At 51.2% G+C, this 22,495-nt stretch overlaps 1 protein-coding gene across 1 annotated transcript; it reads left to right on the top strand.

The window, feature by feature from the left end:
* The first annotated feature begins 850 nt into the window (after positions 1 to 850).
* YWHAG (tyrosine 3-monooxygenase/tryptophan 5-monooxygenase activation protein gamma) lies at positions 851 to 20,785 on the top strand. Its single transcript, XM_075771119.1, has 2 exons — positions 851 to 1,142; positions 19,599 to 20,785. The coding sequence occupies exons 1-2, from the start codon at positions 1,056 to 1,058 to the stop codon at positions 20,253 to 20,255; spliced, it is 744 nt and encodes a 247-aa protein (XP_075627234.1). The 5' UTR covers positions 851 to 1,055; the 3' UTR covers positions 20,256 to 20,785.
* Positions 20,786 to 22,495: the final 1,710 nt, after the last annotated feature.

Raw genomic sequence — 22,495 nt, 5'->3', positions numbered from 1 at the left:
GTTCCTAACGCGCGGCAGAAGCTCTGCTAGGCCTGAGCCGACGCGCGCTTTTATTCCGTGCGTTATTGATGGGCGAGCTCACCGCGCTCCCAGGCTGGCCGCTCATCAATTACCCAGCGTCGTCGCTCTTCGGTGGGGCTGCTCTCCTCCGCGCGTGGGCTGGGAAGACCCCGTCCCGCAGCAGGGCAGGGGGGAGAGGGGACGGAGGTAAAATGGGGGAGGGTGGGGGTGTGTGTGTGTGCGTGGGGTGAGGCAGCTGTTTGCCCCAAGCCGTGTCACCACAGCCTGGCTCAGCACCATCGCGGCACCGCGGACCCCACGGTTCTCCCTGGGCGTGGATAGTAACGTGGGCCCCGTGCCCCGGGGGAGCACCCCAACACCGGGGCAGCCCCTCGATGGCCGGCAGCATGATGGAGGCCGTGCCCACGGGTGCTGCGGGCCCCTGCGTGTGCGTGGGCCCGGGCTACGAGTAGGCCCGTGCTCTGCGTGACACCCAGCGGCCCTGAGTCCCACACACGGTCTCCCCGCAGGGCAGAGGCCTACCCGGCGAAGGGAGCCCCGTTCCCCGCCCCAACGGGCCGCTCCCGGTGAATCAGCACGGGCAACCGGCGGGACCTCGCGGGCGGGGCGGGGCGGGACCCCGGCGGGGCAGAGCGAGGCCGTGAGGCCGGGGGCGTGGCCAGAAGGAGGGAGGCGGTGTGGCGCTTTACGCGCGCGGGGCACGACGGGAGATGGAGTCCACGGAGGGGTGCGGCGGGAACCGCCGCACCCCTCCGTGGACTCCATCTCCCGTCGTGCCCCGCGCGAAGGTGGCTGGGCGGTGGGGCGGGGCGGGGCGGGGCGGGCGCAGGGGGGTTGTGGTGGCCCGCGGCGCGCGCACAGCACCGGGTGCAGCCGCCGCCGTCGCCTCAGCCGCAGCAGCGCCAGGAGCCGCCGCCCGCCTGTTCTCCTTCCTCCTTCTCCTCCTCTTCCTCCCGTCGCCGCCCTTCCTCATCCTCCTCCTCTTCCTCCCGGAGCCCGCAGCCTCTTTTTGCCCTTCCCCCGGCCCCGCGAAGATGGTGGACCGCGAGCAGCTGGTGCAGAAGGCCCGGCTGGCCGAGCAAGCCGAGCGATACGACGACATGGCGGCCGCCATGAAGAACGTGAGTCCCGTCTCGTGTCCGTCGTCCTTTTCTTCTCCCCTCCCACCTCTCCTCACACACACAACCTCGCCGGGTCCGGGGCTACGGGTCCGCGCTCCCCTTACCCTTCCCGTGCAGCTCCCTTGGGTGGGTGGGGGGCTCGGCCGGGGCCGGGCTGGGCTGGGGGCGGGCGGGGCGGGGGGGGGGGATGTGGAGGAAACACCACCGCGCCGCGGGGTTGTGCGGGCCCCAGCCCCTCGTCCTTACGCCCCTTCGCCGTCCCTCCGTGCGGCTCCGCTCCTTGTGCTGCTCCCGGCACCCCCTGCTGGGTCCCGCTCTCTTCGCCTTTCCCCGCCCAGGGACGCCCTGTTCTCTCCCGACCCCCATCCCTTGCCGTAGAGCCCCCCCCATGCATCCTCTTCCTTGTTCTGGAGCCCCCACCCAGCCCCACACATCCCTCTCCCCAGCCCTAGAGCCCCCACATATCCTTTCTCCTGTCCTCCCGCCCCCCACTCTGCCCCACACACCTTCTCCCCTGCCCTAGAGCCCCCACCCTGCCCCACGCATTGCCTCTCCACCCCATCCCTTCTCTCCCCCCCACACCAGGCCCCCCCTGCCTGCCCCACACATCCCCTAGCTGTGCCCCCATGGCTGCTCCCCGCCCTGCCCCAGCGCAGGGGGCAGAGGAGCCAGCCCTGGGGTGGGGTGCTCCCTGGGGGAGCTGCCAAGCTCCGTGGGGCGAGGCTGTGGGGAACCCCGGGGGGGGGGTGTTGTGTGCACACCTCTCTTTGCTGCCGAAATACCCCCTCATCGCTCCCGTGCATCTCTTCCCGCGTGCGGTCGGCGAGGCTGGTGTGTGCTCGTGACCCCAAAGATCGGGAGCCCTTTCGCTGCCAAAGCTCTTATTTTTACTGCACTTGGTTGGAGATTTATGAATTGAGTCATGTTGTATTCATTTCACGCTCTTAAAATAAAGACTCTGCATATAGCAGGCTGATCTGATTTGTGACACTGAACGCTCCCCTTCAATACTGACATTTTGACAATATAAGAAGGGAAAAAAAAACATATCTCTGATCTGATCTTGCAAACAAAGCAATCGTGGGAGGCAGGATCAAGTCATTCCAGAAGATTCTGCATTTGTCATATTGCAGAGAGGCTAGACTGGGTGGAGGGAGGGAGGGGGTGCTTTAAAGGGGAAAACTGTTCTTTATGTTTGTCTTCTTAGTCAGGTCTGAACCTTTGCGAGGAGCTGGGGTGTCCTCCCTGGCTGATGAAAAGTGAATACTGATCTAGGAATGTCGCAGTCTGCCGTGGGTGCAGCTCTGTTTGCCCATATTGCACCATTTTGTCAATAACCTTGCATTTATCAAACAGAGAAAACTGTCACAGCCTGAGAACGGGGAGGGAGGAGATGTCTTATCAAGAAATGAAATACGGATAATCGGAACAAGATATTATCATATAAAACCAACCGGGCTGTTCCTCTGCTGCACTGTGGCTTTTATACCATTTTCTGATAACGGCATCTATTCATTTTAAAGCAAAGCCTGCTGTGTGAGCAGATCCTACAGCTCATTTCCTACGGATAATACAACGGCTATGACAAAGCCAACAGGGATATGCCTGGGACGCACAGCCGTGTTGCAGTATTCCTGCCAGGCAAATTTCCCTAGCCTGCTTACCCGGCGTCAGTGTCTAAACTGAGGTGTTGTTAGAGATTATATATATATAGTTTTTTCCTTTTAGTCCTTACTGGCCCTGGTGAAACAGTAACCTGGGCTAATGCCGCTTATCAGTTGCTGTGTAGTTTGGCCGTAAGAAAATGATTCACAGCAGGAGTGCTGACGCCTCCCGCAACAGCAAACAAAAGGCAGAGCTTTGTTCTTCATTTCTGCACGACGCTACCCAAACTCCGGCGCGGCCGATCCGGCGGTGATGGGCATGTCACACTCGGTTATCCCTGTCACTGTCCTGTGTGTTGCCCATCCCCCAGCTCCGGTTGTGCAGGAGGCTGATGACCTCGCACTCATTTCCGTAGCAACGCCTAGTGATGTCATACGCGATGGTCCAAGCTGCAATGCACCCAGGTGGTAGCAGAGAGCATGCAGGCTGCGTCTAGCTAAGGTGATGCAGAGGCATTCCCGTGGTCGTCGCCGTTTTGTCTCCTGCCCTCTAAAGCTAGCTGTCCGCTGCCTGCCTTAACACTGTGCTGAGAAATGCCAGACGGTTTTCCTTAAAAGCCTGGCATGGTAATGATGTGCATAAAAGAAGTTCATTTTCCTGCAGCTTGAACTCGCCGTTGCATTTTGGTGGTTGTCTCCTGGGTGGTGGCACGGCAGCTGGGCACGTTGTTCGGCAAGCCTCAGCCCTGCCTGCTCGGGAGCCCGTGCTGAATGGCTAATTTAATGGTTTAAAATGGAAATGGTGTACTGGGGCTCTTATTGTCTGCTGATTCACCCGGCGCTGCTCACTGCAGTGATGTACTGGATCACAATAGCTTCTTCCAAATATTATATGTATAATAAGTTCTAGCTCCTTCCTTGCCTTAAGTGCCAGCCACCAGTGCCCCTGATTTGTATGTGCAGTCACATTGCTGCTGCAGGAGCAGGACTGTTCCTTCAGCCCCCGAATGTAACAGATTTACTGGAGTGTCTTGGTAAAACACAGCAGACAGTCCCCTCACCTGCCGGAGGGAGCAGGGAAGGGTGGCGGGGGTGGGACCAGGGTATGGCTGCACGACCTTGGTCGTGTCTCTTGTCAACTCAGTCCTGTCTGGGGGTACAGTTGGCACTATAATGTGTTGGAGAGCAGGGGAGCTCCTCGCTGGTCCCGGTGGTGGTGGCCGTGCCCACTGGCCATCAGGCCATTGGGCTCGGGCTTGCCCTCCCAAGCAGCATCACCGGTTTCCTTCCTAGCTCCCTGCGCTCGCTGGGGTTTTGCTGCCCGCAGTGCCCGTGGTTGAAGCGAGATGCCTTTTTTTTGTCTGGTTCAGCTCCATGAAGAGTTTACCGTCTGACCCAGCACTGGGGATGTGGATCGATATCCATTAGCCGAGGAGCGGTGATGCTGCTGGAGGCTTTTTGGAGGTGGAGCCCTGCCAAGCCCCTGGCGGGTGCTGCCTGGGGAGCAGAACACGTGCCTCCCCGTCGATCTTTAGGATGGGGGGGTTGTGCAGGTGAACAAGTGAAATAACTGCAATAACTTGCAGGAAATAAGTCACCTAAAAAGGGTGGGGCAAGGATCGTTACACTGCACCTATGTATCTTGTAGGTACAGGACCATATGCAGAGTCTTTGAGCTCACCTGAAGGTTCCCTGTGAGGGGAACATCTGGCAATTTGACTTTGGGGGTCCAGCCCCTGCAGTGGGGCTGTGGCTGTGCTGCACGTGAGGACCGTCAGCTCCGGTGGTGGGTGTGGAGGGGTGAACGTTGGAGATGCTGAAAAGCAGACCGCTGCTGCCCAAGCTTTAGATGCAACTGGCGCTTGGTGCAGTATGTGGCCGTTGTGGGTGGAGGAGGAGAGCAAGCGTTGGGAACCGCAGGCCTTCCCTGGCAGGGGATATGTGGGCTTCTGCCGTGTTGCTCACCAGCCTGGCAGGCTATCATCCTCCACATCCTGCAACCAGGTTACCGCAGATAGCAGGCTTTGGAAAGGGTGGGAGTAACACAAATAGAAGGGATTTATATCTGGGGAGTCCCAGGGGAGTGGAGCGGGGATGATTAGCTGTTTTCTGGTTTGGAGACAAAAGGGTGAGATGGAAAGGCTTCTCCTGGAGGAGTGCTGGGCAGGCCATCTGTGATGGTAGGAAGAGAGCAAGGAATGTGAGCTGCTGTAGTAGCACTTCCCGGGGGGCTAGGGAAGGCTTTGGAGAAACCATTTCCAGTGCCGAGGTGGAGGGGGTACGTTGGCATCTAATGACTGCTTTGATGCTCTTGCTGCTGCCCCTTGTGCAAGTGTCTTGAACGTGGTGCCTCCTAGACCACTGCAGCGTGGGGCTGCGTGGCTGTCATTGTGCTTCCTGACCTGCTCTTGCATGTAGAGGAGCAGTCCTCTCGCCCTTTGGCAGACCTGAGTGATGGGGGAGGTCTGGGACAGTATGGAATAGGGCTTGCTTCCCAGAGGTCTGTGGGATAAAGGCAGGATGGCTGCAGTCACAACCTGCTGTCCTGCCGCGCTTCTGACCTCGTAACGGTTCATAACGTGGATTGTCTTTGCGTAAATCAGCCTCAGGACCTTGTAGCGGTAAGCTGAGTCACACATCTGCACTTAAGCCGTGGCCGGGTAGCAACATGCCCTGCATACGAGTACAGTGGGCAGTGCACACGTTAACTATATTAACTGGTGAGTCTTCAGCAGCTCAAGCTCTTGGAAATTTCCCTGTAAGCTCCTGGTAAGTCGTTATCTACAGGCTTTAGGAAAAGCCACAGACTTGCAAGAGCATCCTGGGTTTCCCTCAGTTGGCCAAATGTAACAGCCAGGTGTGGGTTTGATTAGAAATAGCTCTTTTTGAACTAAACAAAAATTATCTTGAGGCTGTCATGGAGAACATAGCTGCCGAATCCTCTGTGTATGTCTGGGGTACAAGGAAACAATGAAGCTCTTGGGCAAGGGCTCTTAAATGTTTTGGGCTTAGCCAGTGGGTCTTTTGGATGGTGGCTAGCTGTGAAAGTGCAGAAAGATTGGTGGAAGTTGTCTTGCTTTTTTTCTTTCTTGTTGTGCTGCTTCTTGTGGATCGAGATAGCTGGCTCACAGGAAACTCTTTTTTTGGGAACATCAAATAAGCTTCATAATACATATGGACAAGCTCTATCTGCTCAAGCTTTGTTCACCAGCTGATGCCAAAGTTGCTCCCTGGAATAAGGAGCGCTGTTTGAGCACTGGTGATGTGAACTCAGGCTTGCTAGAAGCTACAGGAACAGCAATTTAAGGGCAATTTAAGAGCACTTCAGCTCCAAAAGTGTTTTCTGAATTGAAAACTTCTGCACCTCTGGAGCACGTGCACTCTCTTGTTGGTTTGTCTCATCTGAACTGGACAATCTTGTTTGGTATCCTCTTACCAGTTCTCATGAATGTGCTGGATGGTGCTCACAAGAGAAGTGAGAGCTATCCGGATAATTGTGTTGTATCTTTCTGCCTCATCTCTTCTGCACTGCGTATTACTGGACCACTTCATTTTAAGCTGTTTTCATTCTTGTGTCTGGGCCAACAGCGTTTAGAGCTGGGCAGGAGCCATGGTCAGCTTGGCTTTCTGGGTAAGAATAAGAGGTCTCAGCCTCTCAGGGTATCGGATCAGGGAGGTGGAGTAAGAGCGATCTGATGGTCCCCAGTAGCCCATGGGGAGACCTGAGCTGGACCAGGGTTTTGTTCCCAATCTGGTGGGTGACCCCAAGCCCCTTCAACAATCATAAGTACAAGGATTTTCAGAGCCTGATATTTCACTGCGCCATTCCCTACTGGGGTGTCACGTGCTTGGACGAAGCACAGTTAGGACTGAGATAGAGAAAGATGTCAGTGTGGTCAGGATGGTGCATAAATGGAGGACTCCAGCTGAACCAGCAAGCTGCTCTTCTGCCTCCTGCTGAAATGCCGTGATGGGATGGTTTGTGCCATTCTGGAGGGCTAAAGCTGTGCTGATGGAAGGAAATGCACGTGTGGTCAGGGGCCTCTGGTATGGTTGTTCTGGTGACTTAACCTTGGGTACTGTCTTCTGTCTTAAATCTTTAAAGAGTTTGTGTTCCTTTGGGTTCAGTAAATGCTCTGGGACAACATGAGTGAACACATGCCAGCCAGCCTTCCTGGGTGTGGTGGAACTGCAGATTTGGGTAGCGTGAGGCATTGAGCACACAGATCTTCACACCACGAGGCATCAGGAAAAATGAGATGTGCTTGTCACATTTACCATTTTGGTTGATGCATACCTGTGGTTAGGAATTGATCCCCTACTAGCTGTGACTCTTGAGGATACAAGAAGAAACATGTCTCGGGGTGCAGCTGATAGAGCAGGGGCTGGGAGAGGAGAGTGGTAGCCGTCACTCTACATCTGGAGAAACCTCCATGGGTGGTAACACATCTGGCAGGGTACAATGGATGAACTCCACAACTGAACTCTTCAGCTTCCATTTTGAGCAGCTTCATGCCAAGTAAACCATGTGCAAATGAATGTACAGAAAGTTGTGTGCAAGGGTACGTTTTAGAAAAAATAATCCAAGGTCTTGTGTGTCCAACTACCCATGCTTGTGTAACCAGCTGCTTCTTGGGAAGTGGCTTTGTCTGAGCTCAGAAGTGTCCTTGGACGCTGAACACTGCTGGACTCGCTGGTGCTGCGTCTCTCTCTTGGGAGAGGTGAGTAGCATGTTGGGAGCTCTGGCAAGGAAGAGCAAAAAGGACGGTCAGAGTAGTTCAGACTAGAGCTAGCTGCTTGGTGTATCCCAGCCGGACACCGGGCTGTTCAGAGCCAGGTACAGCGGAAGAGGAGGTTGGAAAATGCCTACAGTCTGACCCAAGGGAGCCTTGCCTTAGCAGGGTCAGTGTCTGGGGCCTTCTGCTTTTCTGCCCAGTTCCACCTCCTGACCTGTGAGTGACAGTGAAAAGTGAACGTGTAGTGAAATAACCGCAGTACAAAGCACAGCGGAACAGGATTGGTCTGGCTTCCCAAGCATTTCTCCATTGACAGTCTTGATAGGATACAGGCATCATCTTCCACTTCACCGCAGCAATGCTGTGATGCAGGGCTTCGGTTGTCTCTGGGTAGCTCCTGCACCGTTGATGCTTCCAGGCGCTCTTCTACGCTTCACTGCCCTGCAACTTGAGATGGCTTTCTCCAAAGCTAATACTGTTAGGAGTATTTTTGTGCAAGGTGATTTGGAGTCAGCGTAGACCTTCTTTTCTTTGCTGTTCACGCCTATGTTATTTCTTTCTGGAAGACTGACAGCCTTAACCAACTTCTGTTCTTTATTAGAAAGATAACTAACCTAGCCTGTCCTTGGCTGAAGTCTCCCTCCCTCCTATTAGATTCACATGACTGAAGACAAATGGCAGTTTGATGTCTGGAAAGCAAAAATTTTGTGAAAGCGGTAGCAATTCCTTTCTGCAAGTGGTGGTTGCTGCTGGAAAGCGACAGCTTGGAAACCCGGTTTAGCACCTGCTAAAATGAAGGGGAAGTAGCTGCGAGATTGTCGCTCTACTGGTGAAGATATGGTGGTTTTGTCTTTTGATCTCTGCAACCTTTGGCTTGACTTCAAGATGCTGTTCACATAAATACCCACAGCCGATTTCACACTGGTGGTAGTTAGATAAACTGTTCTGCCATGGCTGCCAGGCTCTGCCTGTGCTCCTGCCGGTGTAGCTTTCGGTCTTTGCAGATGGGGGAACTCTTCTTCCCCCCCATGCAGACCAAATGGCTTTGTGGGAACCCAGCCCATGGCTTGCACTGCACTGTCTGAAAGCACCATGCATTTACATGTGGGTGGTGGAGGACCCTGCACATTGTATGAGGCTGCGAGGGAGTGTGGCTCTGGTCTCCTGTGCAGGATTCATGTGCTGGCGTTGCTGAGGTCCCTCCTGATCTCTGCTTCTGCCTCCTCCCACCTTCCCCCCTCCTCCAAAGCAGAGCAAGCTTTGAGCAGCTGTGGAGGACTTCACAAATCTGCACTTGGTCTGGAGCGAGCAGGAAAGGGGAAGGATACGCACCCACGACCAGCTGGCCGTGGGGTTCGTGTGACTTGGTGGTGTCTCATCTCCTTGGCTAGGCACAGTCAGTGCTGTCATAGCCAGCTTTCTCTTGTTCGTTCCCCTGGCTGCTTGATCTAATGAGCAAAGTCCGTCCTCCCATCCTAAAATGAAGGAAAATGGTGACAAAAGGACTGTCATTCTCTTTAAATTTTTTTTTTTTTTTTTTTTTAAAGTAAGAGGCCTGATTCCTCTCTCCAGATGTCAAGAAGTTGGATTCCTACCCGTGGCTCTGGGTGGGGAGCTTGCCTCGGGGAGGAGCTCGGCAGCAGGATGGCTTTGTCCGGCTTCTCCGAACACACAATGACTGTGAGCCCGAGCTGCCACGTCTTTCCAGCCCCTCCGGTGGGCCAGAGCCCCAGGAGCTGCTGGTGCTGGTGGAGCACAGGGCTTGATGTTCACCCAGGAGTCTTACCCTGGTTGCAGTGCCGGTTTACCTGGTGGGGTCTGGAAATGCTCAGAAATGGTAAATTCTGGAAAACGGAGCTGAAATGATGAGGCAGCAATCCTTGGGCTGCAGGGAAACACTGAGACAGTCTCAGAAGCAATGCCTTCCTGTAGCTGGTGAAACAAAAGCCTTTGCCTGCCTAGTTAAGTACAAACTTCCCCTGATCTTGGGTTTTTCTGTGTTCACCCAGATTTAGTCACATCTCAGGAATGATCCAGCACATGCTCAATTAGGTATTAAACAAACCTGATTTTTGGCCCAAAACTAGTGATCTAGTGACCAAGGACAGTGCATTAGTTAGTAGTAGTAGGAGAGTAACTAGAGAACATGTCACTGATGATGGCTTGAGATTCCCTTAAAGTGATCCCCAGATTAGGGATTAGAGTACTTAATGTTTTTCTTCTATAAAGGAGATGTTAGAATTGAGTCAGGCCATGGGTGTTTGAGGCAGCTGCACTTGGACGTATGCAAGTCTGCAGGGACTCAAAGTACAAAACATTCCTTAATTGTTTGCAAATTCCCTGTGATCTTACTGGATGGGTTGGCTTGCTTGGGATGTATCTTTGCTTACGTAGCAGGCAAAGCTACTTGGCACGCCAATTTGCTTCTGATTCCTCTCTAAGATGGTTTCAGCAAAGCTCTAGAAAAATACCAGCGAGACGTCTCAGCTTCGGGGTTAACGAGGCTGCTGATGGACATGTTGTTTGGACAGTTGTGGTGCTCTGCAGCATAAAGTTTATTAATAGTAGTTGGAGAAGCTGTTGCTGTGCTGTATGCTAATAGACCTGCTGTAGGAGATCTGTGCCTGTAAAAGACTAATGCTTAGTATTCGGCAGTGAATGAGAACTTGGGGAAGATTAACAGCCTTTGATTTACACCGAGCTGAGGAAGGCATTGGAGCTTTGCTTGTTTATGCTGTTGGGCTTTGTTATGTGGGATGAATATTTCATTACCTTGAAGTTGGGAGCTTGGCTTCTTGTGTTTGGTGGTGTCAAGACGTCAGCACCTGAGGGGCTCTGTCACCTGTGATGAACTGAGATCAAATCTGTGGTAGTAGTCCCCTGGGCTTCAAAAGAGGGCTGGGAGGAGATAGCTGGAGCCAGGCAAGGGTACTTAAATGTGCAGTCAGATCTAGAATAGTAAAGTGACCCTCCTCATAATTTAAAATTGGCTGCAGTGCTCCTGAAAGCTGCCAGAGCAAAAACTTGACTTTCTGTTCTGCAGGTTCATTTCAGAAATTAAATAAAATTGTCTTTGTTAGAGGTGTGTAAGATCAAGCCTGAAATCCCTGAAGCAGTGGGAGGGTAAAGTACATCTGGAGGAATAATCACCTCACTCGCTGATGCGGAAATTAAACCTATCGTGGAGCTGGCATGCTGGAGTTCACCTGGGTGTTCTGGAAAGTCTCTTGCTTAATCTGGTAAAACACATTTCAGACACTGCAAGGAACTGCTGGTTCTGCAGACCAAAAGACCTAGAGCAAAAAAATCTTTGTTTTTTTTTTTTTAAATATATTTTCAGAATCTTGCCTTGATGTGTGACAAGCAGACTTTCCCAAAGTGTTTGGTGTCACGACACGAAGCGGTTAAAAACTTCTGTGCTAGCTGCAGGGAGTTGTTTGCATGGTTGCAGCTTCTCCCATTTCATCCCGCTGGAGCAGCAGCTGGCAAGCTGCTGCGGTAGCAATGGCTCTTCCGTGCAGGAGGAATTGCCTGGTTCATCCTGCTCCGGCAGACCTGGGAGCAGGCTCACTCAGCAGCCAGAACTTGCACTCAGCCTTTCCTGGGGTTGAGTCTCTCTTCTCTCTGCTTGGTTCAACTCAATAGAGTTCATGGACACTGTCATTTTTTTGAGCCCCTGATTAAGGACAAGCGTCTCTGTTGGCCTGGCACTTGAAGCTGGGGGGGGGGGCAGGATTTGATGATCTGATGGCAGGGTACTTATCACCTGGCAGAGGGGCTAGAGGTGAGAGGGAAGCACTAATATCTGAGCCAGATTAGTGCTCTTAGGAGCTGTGAGGTAAGTCTTTAAGCAGCTAATGCTTCCAACAGCACTAAACACCCTCTCCACATGAAACTTGGTTCATTTATCAAGTGTGTCCCTGCTTACATGCCAAAGTCTCTGAAGTCTGTCTAGCTTGGTTTTGTTTTGCTATTAACTGGAGGAAGAAAAAAAAGCAAGAGTCATCTTCCCCTATGTTGATCAAGTCTTAAGACTCTAGAAATGACCAGTGGTCATCCCATGGATGGCTGCTTCAGCTAAAAAGCCTGTGAGTGGGTAGGCTTTTCTGAAGAAGAATAATGCTGAAATGGGGAAAAAAAAAAATTCAAGTCTTTAAACTTGTACAGAAATGCTGTAGAGGAAAGAACTCCAGTTACTCTTCAAGAGCTTTTCAACTCGCACCTGGAGGAGTTTAACACAGTCCAGAAGAGCCTATAGAAATCATCGAATTGTCATTCTCCTTTCAAAAGGATCTACTCTGAGCTCCGGAAACTTTCAGCATGCTCCAGGAGCACATCTGAGCTTCCACGGCAGTGGCATGCTGTGGCACTGGTCTTCCACGCACTTTGCAGAAAGCTTGGAGAAAAGGTGTATCAGCAGGGAACAGACTGGATAATCCAAGGCTACAGAGTTCCCCAGGCTGTTGGGTGATGGAGCAGGGTGGTGATCTTGTGCTGCTGCTAAGGTGCTTGCAGAAATGCGAGAGTGGGCAGATGATGCTTGCCATCCTGCCATATCTTGGGGAAGGAGTAGCTTGGCATCCCTTCTGTTGCTTTGTAGTTAGCAGGCAAAGGTGCTGGTATCCCATCTGCCAGAGACGGTGTGATGAGCCCTGAGTGACAGTCCTCTTAAATGCTGGGACTGATGTGCTTTGACTTGCTCCTTTCTCCATCTGGTGGCAGGAAGGCACTAGACCAAGAGAGATTGATTATTTTTCCCAAGAGTTTTTAATAGATAGAAGGCAGCTAGTGGCTCCAAGACAGTGAAACAAGTTGTCCTACGACTAGTTTTCATTGTGTTTAATAGGCTGTCCTTTGGTAAGACTGACAGGAATCAGGGTGTTAATAAGGAAGACAAGAACAACTTGGGTTTTAATTCCTTAATGACTCAAAAAGCAGATACTAGCTATAGGAGCAGCTCCCTGCTACAAGAGTCTGCAGTGCTAATTCAGAAATGGTTTGTAGCCCTGAAAGGCATACATGATGCCAATGATGGGATTGTTCCTTCCAGCTAGTTATTGTGATGCGTCTGAGTTGCCCTCTCTCAACTCAATAGCCATGGTAGATTGCAAGGTCTAATAACGTGCCTGGAAGCCGCGTAAAGAAGGCAGGCGGATATTCCCTTGTGCTTGTCTTATCTCAAATGCTGCAGAAGAAGCTGGTGAGGAAATCGGTGGCACCTGCAGCAGGAAAAACTTGAGCCGTTGGACCAAAAGCTGGGACTGCAGCTCTACAGATAAGGGATAGTACATGAAATGCTGCTACCAAATGCAGAATGGGAACAGCTCGGAGCTCTACTGTTGTCACTGGCTTTCTCACCTTGGCTCCCTTATGACCTGCAGGAATGACCCAAATAGGTGAAACTTGCTTTTTCTCTACCTGAAATCCATCAGAGCCAGACTGAAACTGGAGTAGATCTGCAGGCTCCAAGGACCGATGAAATCTGTGTGTAGTGCGATGAAATGCACTTTGGCTTAAGTAGTTGTTAAGCTATAGAGGCCAATGAAATAAATGAGCTCTTGGTTTTCACATCTCCCTTCCAATTTGAAGACTTTGTCTCGGGTGGTTCAAAGTCACCTTAAATAATAAAGGCTGTGGAGTGGGATGAAAGCTGCTGTTAAACATAGGAGCATGCAGAAATCCTAATCAGTGTCTGGAGTTGCCTAAGTGGCCTCTGAGATCCAGTTATGCTACAAGCAATAAGCAATCTTACTTTGCAGACCCTGGTCCTTGATGCACTGGGAGCAATTTGAAACATAATGGCAGATTCATCCCATGTGCTTTCAGCCGCTGTCCTGCGATGAAAGCCAGTCCCTCCAGCTTAAAAAATGGGAACTAGCATACCATTATTCATACTGAAACAGTCAAAGGAGACAGCAGTGGGGAACTAACTTCTGCCCACAGCCTGCTTGTGCTTTTCTGGTCTTCTCTGAGATGAGAGGAAGGGCTTGACCTGCAGCCAAAAATCCCCCTGGCCATGCTGAGATGAGACACGAGCAGAGAGGACAGCAGAGGCGATCAGTAAGAAGTAGTTATGGTGTGACCTCCATTTTGGAAATGTGACGTGGGGGAGAAGGCTAGAGTACAGGGGAAAAAGACCTGAACCAGAGAAATCTGGTAAGATTTAGGTCTAGTTTAACACACGCCTACTTTGTGTCAAAGTAGGACAGTGCTTAAGAAAAGCATCTTTCCAACTGCTGTGATGGTGTCGTAGGACAGCTTGCTCTGGAGCGCACAAGGAGAAGCTGTTCTTGACTAGGTTGTGTGACATCTAGTCGTGACTGCAATCAAGCCACCGGCTAATGGTGACATTTAATGTGCTTGAGGGGAGCCATTTCTTCAGAAGCTAGACATAGAGTGAGATGGAGACAGAAAAAAACAGATGGTCTCTCTGGCATGTCACTTCCAAAATGACAGAGCACGGGCTGCTGAAGGTGGCCTGGTGCTTGCAGACAGGTGATGGGGTCCCACCACGAGACAGCAGCTAGAGATGGGGGGGAAGGTGGCATGGTGGCAGATAATCCTGGATGTTTGTCAGCTGCTTGAGCCTGAAGTGGTTGCATGCTGGTTGCTCCCCTTGCCGGTGGCTTCAGCCCAAGTAAGAATTTCAGTGGTGGGGACTTCTGGCCAGAACGTTCTTTCAAAAGCACATTTGCCTTTTAAAAAATAAAACAGAAAAGGGGACCTTTGGGCCAGACCTCAGCGTGACTAACAAGCTGCATATGAAGGAAAACAAGGCAATACTTAGGGCTTCTGTTGAGAGATAACATAATTACGTGGTGCGGAAGCCATAGATTCAACAGAGGAGACACAGGTGCTGAGGAGGAAATGGCTGTTGCGTATCCTGGTGCAAGAGGAGCTCTGGTGGTGTTGAAAAGCTGTTCTCAGTGGACTGTTCAAGGTTCTCATGGTTGTCGGTGTGTCTCCAGCAAAGCTTGGCTCCTGGCTAATGTCTTCAGGGATCAGGACCTCTTCTAGGCAATCAGAAAAGCAAGTGTTGAGGCTTATAACATGGATTAAACTGCCAAATGTTGATGGTATTCCCCAGGGAAGATTCTCTGGGTCTGCTCAGCGTGCTCTGCTGTATGCTTTAAGATAACACATCAAAGCTAGGTAGCAGCCATAAATGGTGGGCACTTGGTTATAAAACCAAGTGAAAATCCATGTGTACAAGGATAAAAGGTAAAACTAAATCCTGTGATGGATCTCCATTGCAGCTACTGAAAGGTCCTCAAAAGTGATTGTTTCACAATGTATGCAGAAATGATTACTTTAGACCTACTGATGCAAGGTGAGAAGTGGAGGGTAAGAGCCCTGGAATAAGCTTCGTGAGCAAACCTTCCCTGTAGGTCTCAAAAAAGCCTGCTAATTAGGATGCTTCTGGAAAGACAGCACAGTAGGACCAACCCTTGGGCTTTTGGAGAGCACAGACCTTGACACTAGGCACAGGTAAAGTTTTGCATGCTCTCTTGCTCCTCTGCGTCAGGCTGAACCTTCCCCTGGCTGCAATGTGATACTTGGGCATGCTGGGAGCCTGCCAGGTTTTGGACAGAGTGCCAACAGCACAACTGTAGTAGAGAAATTGGGAGAACCTTCTCCAAGATTGTGCTGAAAAAGCATTGAAAAGCAGTGTTGCAAATCAGAGGGCTTTGATTTGTATAAACCTCCGGATTCTCAAGCAGTAGAAACCCTAAACTTCCAGTAGGTTTTGTCCAACGGGAACTGTTGGACTACCCCTGTGGCTTTAGGGCACTTGAGTCTTGGTGGTGCAGACACTGCACCCTCAAAGGCTGCAGGAACTGGTGAGACTGGAACTTGGCAGCGTCCTCAAGCTTGGTGACGGAGCGTGCCTCCAAGCCAAAGCCTGGTGGTTTTTTTGTAATAAGCTAAAAGACTTGCATCTATCAAGTTTCCAGCTACGTGAGCACATGGACTGGCTCTTTGTGCTTGGCTTTTTATGTCACGTGTAAGGCTTGACGCCATTTCAACTGCATGCATCTCCTGTACCCCACACCTGCTGATCTACAGGGCACAAGGGTGAAACTAGGCTTGACAGTTACTGAGATTTGCGGTGCAAGTTCTGCTTTTCTCTGCTGTCAATTAGGGAAGTAAAACTCCAAAATGACTGAGCTTCCCGGAGAGCAGGTAGACTTCCAGCCAGAGGCTGGCTTTGTGTTCCTGCCAAGCCCTCTTAATGCCAAACTGATATATTTTTTTTTTTTTTCTTTGGATATTTGAAGTCTCTAACTCCATATAGCAGTGCTGCGAATGGCATCAGGTGACCGAATGCTCACAGGGTTGGCCTCTATGTGAGGGTGCTGCTCCTCTTAAGGGAAGTGAGACCCCTCCAGGGGCTGAGTTAAGAAGGGGGTGAGTTCTGGTAATACTAATCTGGGGGCTGGAAACAAACATTAGCAAAAATTCTCTGAAAGTGCTTGTAATGTGACCGCTGAAATCTAATCCACGCCTGATGCAGGATGTTGCCTTATTGATGTTACATCAGAGGCGTTTAATGCAATGCTATAAATTAAGCATATTGCAGCTTGTTGTTTAGCCTCTGGCTTGATTGAACTCACTTTGTGTTGGTATCGTGCAGCGTAAGAAAAAAAAATCAGCATTTGTTTGGCCAGCGCAGGCTTACAGCGAAAGGCACAGACCTACATCCACTTGCCAGGTTGCTGCAGCAGTTTCTGGATGGTCTTCTGCCGGAGATGTTCACCCGTACAGTGCTGCTGGCAAAAGCAGCGTGACGGTGACTGTGCAGTCCCAGGCTGGAGCGCAGAGTGTATCGTGGCAGAAGACACCAGCGCAGCCTTTGGCGGTGCGGTGGGGCAGGCAAGCGGGCAGCAGCGTCTTAGCTGTAGCACTGAGATGTGGCAGGCAGGTTCTGGGCAGATGAAGGGGCAGGGATGATGGCAGTTCTCAAAGGCAGCTTAACCTGGGATATGTCTTTCCCCCTTCCAGTGACTCTCTGATTAAGGCAGCTAAGCGTGCCCTTGCTGTCCGATATCTAGTGTGCTGGGCATCTTGCATTTTCTTCCTGTTGGGAATGCAAGAGCCAGATGGATTTCCTTTCTTCCTCTCTTGGCTCAGTTGCAAACCAAATATACATGCGGAACTGCAGCCTCTGCCCTTCCCTCTCCTAGTGCTGAGAGATGCGGTCCCTGTCTCTGGCCGTGTTCCACTTCTGCCATTTCTCTGCAGTGCATCTCTGCACTGGTCTACCTTACTGGGAGCCTGGGTACTGCTAGAAAGGAGTTACATAGTTAACAAGGCTTCCTTTCTGCTTCGGTAAGTTCTCTGTGAGCTCCCTGGAGGAATCTCCTCTCTCCACAGGTCTACCTCCCATCTGTCAGCAAGTTTGTTGAAAGGATTTTGACAGGCAACTTTGTTCCATAATCCTTAATAGCTTTGAATTTAAAATGTTTATGGTGAAGCTAATCCTACGAAACTCCCTGTAGTTTTAATAAATCTGTCCTCCAGCAAGACTCTTCTGGTTAGAAGAGGTAAATCTACTTCTTTCTGCAGTGATAAATATCAGCAGACTCAGCTGTGGGGCAGCTTTAAAGTCACGTGCTTGGTCCACACTTAAAACTGGTATCTCCGCTCAGAGCGCGTCTCGCTAAAAGCAAGACGTGATGTGGTTATTAACCTTCATAACCAGCGTCGGGACAGAAAACTGTTGGGAGTCAGTGAGTCTCTTGTAGTATGGCTGTTGATGTTGGACGCTCTATTTACAGCTGGAAGGTAAGAGAATAAGTCAGGCTGGGATTTCTGGATGTTTCTAGTCCCAATTCCCTTACTCAAAGCAGGGCAGCTTAGATGGGACGAAACCCTAAGTAACCTGATCAAGTTTTGACTATCTCCAACAACAGACAATCTGTAAGCTCTAGGGCAGGGGGACACCTTCATTGTGCCCCAATATCTTTCAGAGATGGTTTTAACCTCACAATATCTTTAATTTATGTTTGTGCAGGTGTCACTCAGAGGGAGGAATGAATGGAGTCATTTCACAGTTAAGTTCTGTAAAAATACAGACACCCAGAGGCCCCTGAACTTAGAGCACAGGGCGGGCTGGAAGCAGCATATAAACGACTTGCCGGGGTATTTCAGCACGTTGCAGTCAGGCTGCGTGCGGGGCTGAGCCTCTGCCCCAGGAAGCAGCACATCGCATGCAACCCGGGGCTGCGTGGTTAAACAGCTGCTGTTGGCCCGGCTGGGAGAGGTGGGACGTGGGTTAGTCTCCCGCACCGGGAGCTGCGGGATGGCCCGGGCATCACACACCCTGCTTGCCTTGGGGCGTGGAAGCTGGGAGCTGCCTTGGCATGCTGCCCCGTGTACCTTGTCCTCTGTCGGTGGCGATTGCTGATAGGCAGGGGAGATTCTCCCTTCTTTAATGTGACACCCATTTCCCTGGTCCCTCAGCCATCTTCCACCCTTGGCACAGGAGGCAGTTGTGCCTGGTTTGCACAGTAAGACCCTCTTCTGTATGGAGATGGGCTGTCTGCTGCTTCCTCTGCCAGGCTGTAGAGCGTCTCGTGGAGCAGCACAGGTCTGCACGGTGGTGGGATGTGGGAGTGGAGGCTCTTCTTGCTGCCTCTGCCCCAAGGAAAAGAGTAGAGGGAGTCTGGATCAGAGGCCAGAGTATTCCGCTTGCTGTGTGGGAAACTAAGGCTTAGCTGTAGCTTGGTTTTGGGAGAAGACATCAGGCAGAGCTGCAGGCAGCAGTGGATGTTGCTGGAATGAGCAGGTCAATATGGTATAAGCGAGGGTGAGTCATTGCAGGCCACTCAAATGAAGTCCTGGGCTGGACCATCCAGCATGAGCCCTTGGCCTCCTGATCACTGCCATAAATGTGGTTATCTAGGCCCAGAACAAACCTTGTCCTTGCAAATGCTTGTGAAAATGACTCAGTATTTGCAGAAGCCTTTCACATTCAGACCATTACCTAATCCTTGTGAGAAGTGACTTCTGAGAGGAGGCTTACAGGTTCCTGCTCCGCTGGCCCGTTTCCCAGGCGGCCAAACCCAGGGGTGTGTGCGTGTCCTGGGGAAGGGGACAACAGCAATATCCAGGCTCAGAGTGCCACTTGGCAGGTGTAACTACCCCCGCAGCGTGGAGCAGCCTGGCTGCCTCGGCGTCCTGGGCTGCTGCACCCGCTCCAGGGGCGCAGAGACCCACGTACGGGGCACAGCATGCAGACAAGGGGGGTGCGAGCCCTTGCCGAGCTGCCTGCTGCCCGTAAGGCAGGGCAGCTGGTGCAGCCGTTGGCCAGCTGCCTCGCCGTTGCTGGAGGTGCTGCCTGGGTGGTTTCAACCAGCCACGGGGTTGCAGGAGCTGGAATGAGATTATTGCAACGTCAAGTGTGACGCTTCCCAGTAACTGAACCGGCCAAGGCGGCGTTTGGCAGCCCGCTTGTGAGATGGCTCTGTGCTCCATCGTCTCCTTAATCCCTCTGTTTCTGCGGTGTGTGAGGCAGGTAGAAGTGATGTTGTGCGTTAACACTCTTATCCTCAATGAAGCAAATCCTGTGTGGGAAGAACATGCTCTTACCATGTGAGCTTTTAAGTCCTTATCTGTGCAGATGCCTTAGGCAGCTGTAATTTTAACATCTAACGTATTCTTTAGGCATCTCGGAAGCATACCCTGTGCTTATGGGAAACGGAAAAGATGACCACCCCGTAGCTATGGTATTGTTAATCTATGTGGCTAGCTCGTAACCCTAGACCGTCTCCGCCCTCTTGTTTGACAGTCCCTCGCATCATGAAGTCTGACTTCAATCCCGCAGGTGAAAGACGTCTCTAAGAAAGAGGATTTTTCTCATTCTGGAAAACGCTGATGAGATGGAGAATACCTCAAATAAAATGCAACCTGCCCCTTTTGCTGGGGGACTGGACCACAGTGTGATTTCCCTCTGGGATGGGAGTGGATGCCGGATGACAGAGCAGGACTTTGCGAGCTGGCTGCCTTCTGCATCTTGCTAGAGATGTGCGGGAGCGCCCGAACGTGTGATGGGAACGTCAAGTGACTGGGGCTTAACCCAAGTGTCTCTCTTCTCTCTCCCTCTGTCCATGCAGGTGACGGAGCTGAACGAGCCTCTGTCCAATGAAGAGAGGAACCTGTTGTCTGTCGCCTACAAAAACGTGGTGGGGGCGCGGCGCTCCTCTTGGCGAGTAATTAGCAGCATCGAGCAGAAGACCTCTGCCGATGGGAATGAGAAGAAGATAGAAATGGTCCGGGCCTACCGCGAGAAGATCGAGAAGGAGTTGGAAGCAGTGTGCCAGGATGTGCTGAGCCTGCTGGACAACTACCTGATCAAGAACTGCAGCGAGACGCAGTACGAGAGCAAAGTCTTCTACCTGAAGATGAAAGGGGACTATTACCGCTACCTGGCTGAAGTGGCCACTGGTGAGAAGAGGGCGACTGTGGTGGAGTCTTCGGAGAAAGCCTATAGCGAAGCCCATGAGATCAGCAAGGAGCACATGCAGCCGACCCACCCCATCCGGCTCGGTCTGGCGCTTAACTACTCGGTTTTCTACTATGAGATCCAGAACGCACCGGAGCAGGCCTGCCACCTGGCCAAGACGGCCTTCGACGACGCCATTGCCGAGCTGGACACCCTCAACGAGGACTCCTACAAGGACTCAACGCTCATCATGCAGCTCCTCCGTGACAACCTAACGCTCTGGACGAGCGATCAGCAAGACGACGATGGCGGAGAAGGCAACAACTAGACCCCCCCGATGGACTGGCAGCCGCACGCTGATGCTAACTACTGCAGTCTTTATTTTTTTCCCACGAGTGGGGGGGGGGTCAGGGGTGGGGGAGGGAAAGGGAGGGGACACCTTCCCAGGGAGGCCCCCCACAACCTGTCTTTGATTGCCTCGTTGACATTTTTGCCAAAACACCACTAGTGGAAGTCAGGCTGGCTGTGCTGGTATGGAATAGCAGCCTCACTGGCATATGGACTGTTCTGTAGATTATTAATACAAGTGGAGCTGTCTTTAATTTAACTTTATCGCTAGAAATAAAAGGGTTTTAAGATGAATTTGCGTGGATGGAATGGCCCTCGTTTTTAAGGAAAGCAACGCAAAAAAAAAAAAAAAAGGGGAGTTCTGTGGTTCCAGTAAGGCTTTGTGCGTTTGTTTCTCTTCAGTCCAAGTGCCGTGTGTCCGTACCACGTCGCAGGGCGTCTCTCTGCAGCGCTCTGCCCGACAGGGCGTAGCTTGAAATCCCCAAATTGAGAAGGAATTAAAAAAAATAATAAATAAAACTAAAGAATTCGGGGCTTGCAAAGCCCTGGGATTTAGGCCATCCAATCTTTTTGTTGTTGTTGTTAGGATATTTATTAGGGTAGCTTACAGTATTAACACTAAATTGCAGTTTACAGTATTTCTACATTACAGCCATATGACATCAAGCCTTTGATTGTCTGTTTTTTCTTTTGCTAGTTCTTTTGGCTTGCCTTCCTGATCAGTCCTCGCCTGTGGACTGGCTTTAGCTATTCTCTGTCGCCCAAGGCAAGAAGACCGCCCGCCCGCGGAACATCAAAGCTGCTCTAGTTTTTTGGTCAACAGCTTAACAGGTGCTTGGCTAGCGGCTGTTTCAACTATTTTAAGTCCACAGCAAAAGGTTTAAGAACTTAATTAGACAAGGGGGAAGTGTTTAAACTTAAAATGCCACTTAAATAAAAAAAAATAATAAAAAAAAAATAAAAAAAGAGCATTCAGGTCTGTATGTCATGTACTGTGTTTGGTATTTCAAAAGACCATCCTGATTTAAGGTGCCACAGCTGCTTCCTCAGGGATTGCACTGCCATTTCACTCTGCCTGACTTTCTCCCACTGTACCATGAGGTTTGTCAGCAGATCTCCGGCACCCAGGCTCCCTTGTTTGTCACCAGGGAAGCCGGGTGCATTTTCCTTTCTCCTGGGGAAGCTTGTGGTGTAATGAGTGAACTTCAGGAGCTTAGTTTCTAATTTGGTAGAGAAATCCTCAAGGGAAGAGCTACAATCATAGACATTTCTATCAACCATCGGGAGCCCAGGAACTTAGTTCTCTTCTTAGCAAAATCTTTTCCAAGTCTGTCTGATCTGGCTGGGGGTGGGAGACGGGGCGTCTGAGTTGCTTAGCAGGTAATATTTACCCCATTTTGAGTAAATTTATTTTTAATTTGTTTTACATCGTTGTTGGAAGTTCACTGCTGTTCTCTGGCTCGCGGAGTGCTGTGCCACGTAGCTTTTCACCTAAAGCTGCGCAGTAAGGAAAAATCGCACTCGTGCATAGTTTTCGTTTGGGTTTTTTTTGTTGGGGTTGTTTTTCGTTTGTTGTTTTTTTTTGAAACAGGCTTTCATTGTCCCTTTCGAGAGTCAGTCTGCAAACAGCGCGTCGTGGTGTTGCACACACGGTACAGCCGCTCTTACTGTCGGGTTGCACGGGGAGACGTCTCTCCAGCTCCCTCCCCGCCATCAAACGAAGCCGCTACCCCAACTCCTCGGGGAGCGAGCGGAACCGAGGGCGGTGCTCGGCCTCCACAAATTGCCCCGGTGATGCTGGCAAAGCTTTTCTTTTCTCTCTTTTGTTTTTGACCGGGATGCCTTCGCGCGCAGAGTCTTGCCCGGCCTCGCTCGCGCCGAGCGAGCAAAGCCCATCTACCGGGTGTAGGGTGTGCGGCATCCCGCGGCGAGATGCTCGCGGTGCCGGTGCGTGCCGTGGACTGGAGGATCGGTTTAGGCTTCTTACCTTCCTTTGATCGACCCTCGTGTCCCGTGAGCAGTGTTGTCCCGGCTGTATCATTTGGAAGTGATTTACTGGAATTACAAAACCTATCTTTTTTTTTTAATTATTATTTATTTATTTCTTTTCAGCTTTTGCTCTGGCTGCTTTAGGAAACTTCTGCAGGAGAGATGGCACAAGAGGGCTAAAAACGGAATGGGGGTCAGGGACTTGATTTTTAAGCAGCTTGAATGGTTTCT

Source organism: Balearica regulorum, chromosome 19 (assembly GCF_011004875.1).
Source record: "Balearica regulorum gibbericeps isolate bBalReg1 chromosome 19, bBalReg1.pri, whole genome shotgun sequence".
Lineage (NCBI taxonomy): Eukaryota > Metazoa > Chordata > Aves > Gruiformes > Gruidae > Balearica > Balearica regulorum.
Note: the sequence above shows the minus strand (reverse complement) of the source record. Positions and strands in the feature narration are given on the sequence as shown.